The sequence below is a fragment of the Sinocyclocheilus anshuiensis genome, unplaced genomic scaffold, assembly GCF_001515605.1.
Source record: "Sinocyclocheilus anshuiensis isolate Anshui unplaced genomic scaffold, SAMN03320099.WGS_v1.1 scaffold1303, whole genome shotgun sequence".
Lineage (NCBI taxonomy): Eukaryota > Metazoa > Chordata > Actinopteri > Cypriniformes > Cyprinidae > Sinocyclocheilus > Sinocyclocheilus anshuiensis.
Window position 1 is genome coordinate 944,218 of NW_015537954.1, and position 2,689 is coordinate 946,906.

The following is a 2,689-nucleotide window of genomic DNA, read 5'->3' on the forward strand; positions in this document are numbered from 1 at the left end:
GTTTCTTTATTATTGCATATGATAATCCATGTGGAGGTGATGCTGACAGTTTTATACGCATGGATGGTAATCTCTGGGATTAGAGTGTTGCCCTTTTCCAAATAAACGAAAGAGTTGGAGACAACGCTCTAACTGAACGCAACTTTTCGTTTGATATTTCATTTCACACATTACTTTCTCACTTTACCTTCACAGGATTTGCTCGCCCTCCAGATGGATGCTGCATAGATGCTCTGAATCCTTTTTGTTTACTGTCATCCCTCGCAAACCGCCGCGCGATGCGTTTTGACAAGTCACGAGCGCCCGCGAAAAAAAAAACGCGGTTAATCCGGCGGTACGTGGGATTTGGGCGGGAAGAGAGAGAGTCGGTTGAGGAAACACGGGATTGGACGGATGCTGTGACTCAGATGAAGAGATGAATCCAATTCACTTCACTTTACCTCAGCTGAACGCCGGACGGAGTCTCTGTTAGGCGACCGCGGAGAAAGAGGAAGAATATTAAGGAACATTATACTATTTAACGATGGCGTTCATGGTAAAACACGTAGTCGGCGGTCAGCTGAAGAATCTGACAGGAGGTCTGACAGAAGAGAAATCTGACGGAGACAAATCCGAAGCCGCCGCTAAAGGAATGACCCAAGAAGAGTTTGAGCAGTACCAACAACAGCTAGAGGAGGAAAAGTAAGCACACCTACCTGATTTTTCTCATAGAAATGTGTGGATTTGATGATATTTTGGGAATGTTTTTGTTAGGCGGCCGTTTGGAGAGACGCGCGAATTTTTCGCGCCTCGTTGGATATTTGCGCGCGCAGCTGCTCGTTTCGCTCAGGGAGATATTAATAACTTCTCACATTATTCACATCCACATTAGAGTTCAGCAGAATTCGCGTGTGTAAATTAGAATATTTATAGATTTATAGAGTTGCTTCAGGCGCGTCAGACTCAAGTAAATCCTGCTCGCTTGTTTGTTTAATTGATTATTCTAAAATAGTACTGATAATTAGATTAGTAGTAAACCGAGATACAAAAGATGACAGTACTGTACCATAGTACATTGATATTATGTGGTATAAATTGTTTCCATGATTGTACCATGGTATTTACAAGGATACCATGGTACTATTTGGGTAACACTTTTTTATTTTAAGGTGTCCTTGTTGCACGTTACATGTATTTACTATTATAATAACAATAAATTATGCATAATTACATGCAAGTAACCCTAATCCAAACCCTAACCATATAGTAAGTACATGTAGCTAATTAATATTACTCAGTATTTAAATGTATAAATAACAAGGACGCCTTATAATAAAGTAACCATTTATGGTAGTGACAGATATCTGCTGTACACGTCATTAAAATCTGCTCATTCTGTAAGTATGCCTCAGGTAAAATGATTTTAATTAGTATTTTACTAATTCAAACTCAAATCACATCTGCCCATTCAGAAGACATAAATCTGACTTGTAGGAAAGCCATCTTGTTTCTGGCTCATGATAAATGGGAAAAACCAAAATACGAGGCTGTTAGAGCCATCTAATCATGATGAAGTACCGCATCCCAAGCATTTCTAGCGTTCTTCGCACGCTTTGTCTTTAGATACCAGCTCATAACAGCCAATGCATGAACAGGTGGCCGTGTTGACACGGTTTGCATAACTGCCATATTTGGAAAATTATGATTTCACAGATTTCAGATGGCTGTGCCGAGCTCATCCGCATGCTGTAATCCAACTCATGTCCTCCGAGAGCAGATTTTACACGAACAGATAGTTTAACACTGAGTCGTGTGTTTAATCTCTTGAATCAGCCAAACCGGCATGATCTTCTCAAAGGTTTTTGCTGCTTATTGATATGGGGATTATTGTAACTAGTCATTTGTTATAGTGAACCGAGTGGATGAGCATCACCCGACTGTCAAAGCGAGTCTAAATCCCCGAGATATTCCCCCTCCCAACTCTTCTTCTCTAGTAAATACTCATTTAGCAGCTGCTTTTCTCCTAAGCAGCTTCAAGTACACTTAACATAGAGAAGATCCCTCTGGAGTAAGCATTAAAGGAAGGTTCCTGGTTCGATACAAACATGTGCAAAAGGGATTGAACAGCAACCTTCCAGATATCAGGCCTGAACATTATCATAATTTGCTGGTTGTTGTTCACTCACTGTATGTCTGTTGTACTAAATGTGTTCATTCTATGACCTTTGCTTCAGCCCTGGAGATTCGTATTGACCTTTAACCTCACATGACTTTCAACAGTGCCCAACCAATTAGATGTAATTCAGCACAAGGTTAAACTTTTATTGCATCACATATATCCATTATAAATTTTGTTTTTTGATTATTTCCGTTTTATAAGATGCTATCTAGTTTCCTGTACCATAGAAGGCTATTATCGTTAATTTAAAATCATTTACATTTAGTCATTTAGCAGACGCTTTTATCCAAAGCGACTTACAAATGAGGACAATAGAAGCAATCAAAATCAACAAAAGAGCAATGTTATATAAGTGCAAATGACAAGTCTCGGTTAGCCTAACGCAATGTAGCAAGGTGTATATATATATATATATATATATATATATATATATACACACACACACACATATATATATACACATACACACACACACACACACACACACATATATATATACACACACACACACACACACACACATATATATAC

General features: G+C 38.8%; 1 protein-coding gene across 1 annotated transcript in view; it reads left to right on the forward strand.

The window, feature by feature from the left end:
* Positions 1-325: 325 nt before the first annotated feature.
* LOC107665490 (complexin-3-like) overlaps positions 326-2,689 on the forward strand; it is a 7,537-nt gene continuing 5,173 nt past the window's right edge. The window contains exon 1 of the mRNA XM_016456403.1: positions 326-681. Within this exon, the coding sequence (XP_016311889.1) occupies positions 524-681 (158 nt within the window). The 5' untranslated portion in view covers positions 326-523. The remainder of the gene's footprint in view (positions 682-2,689) is intronic.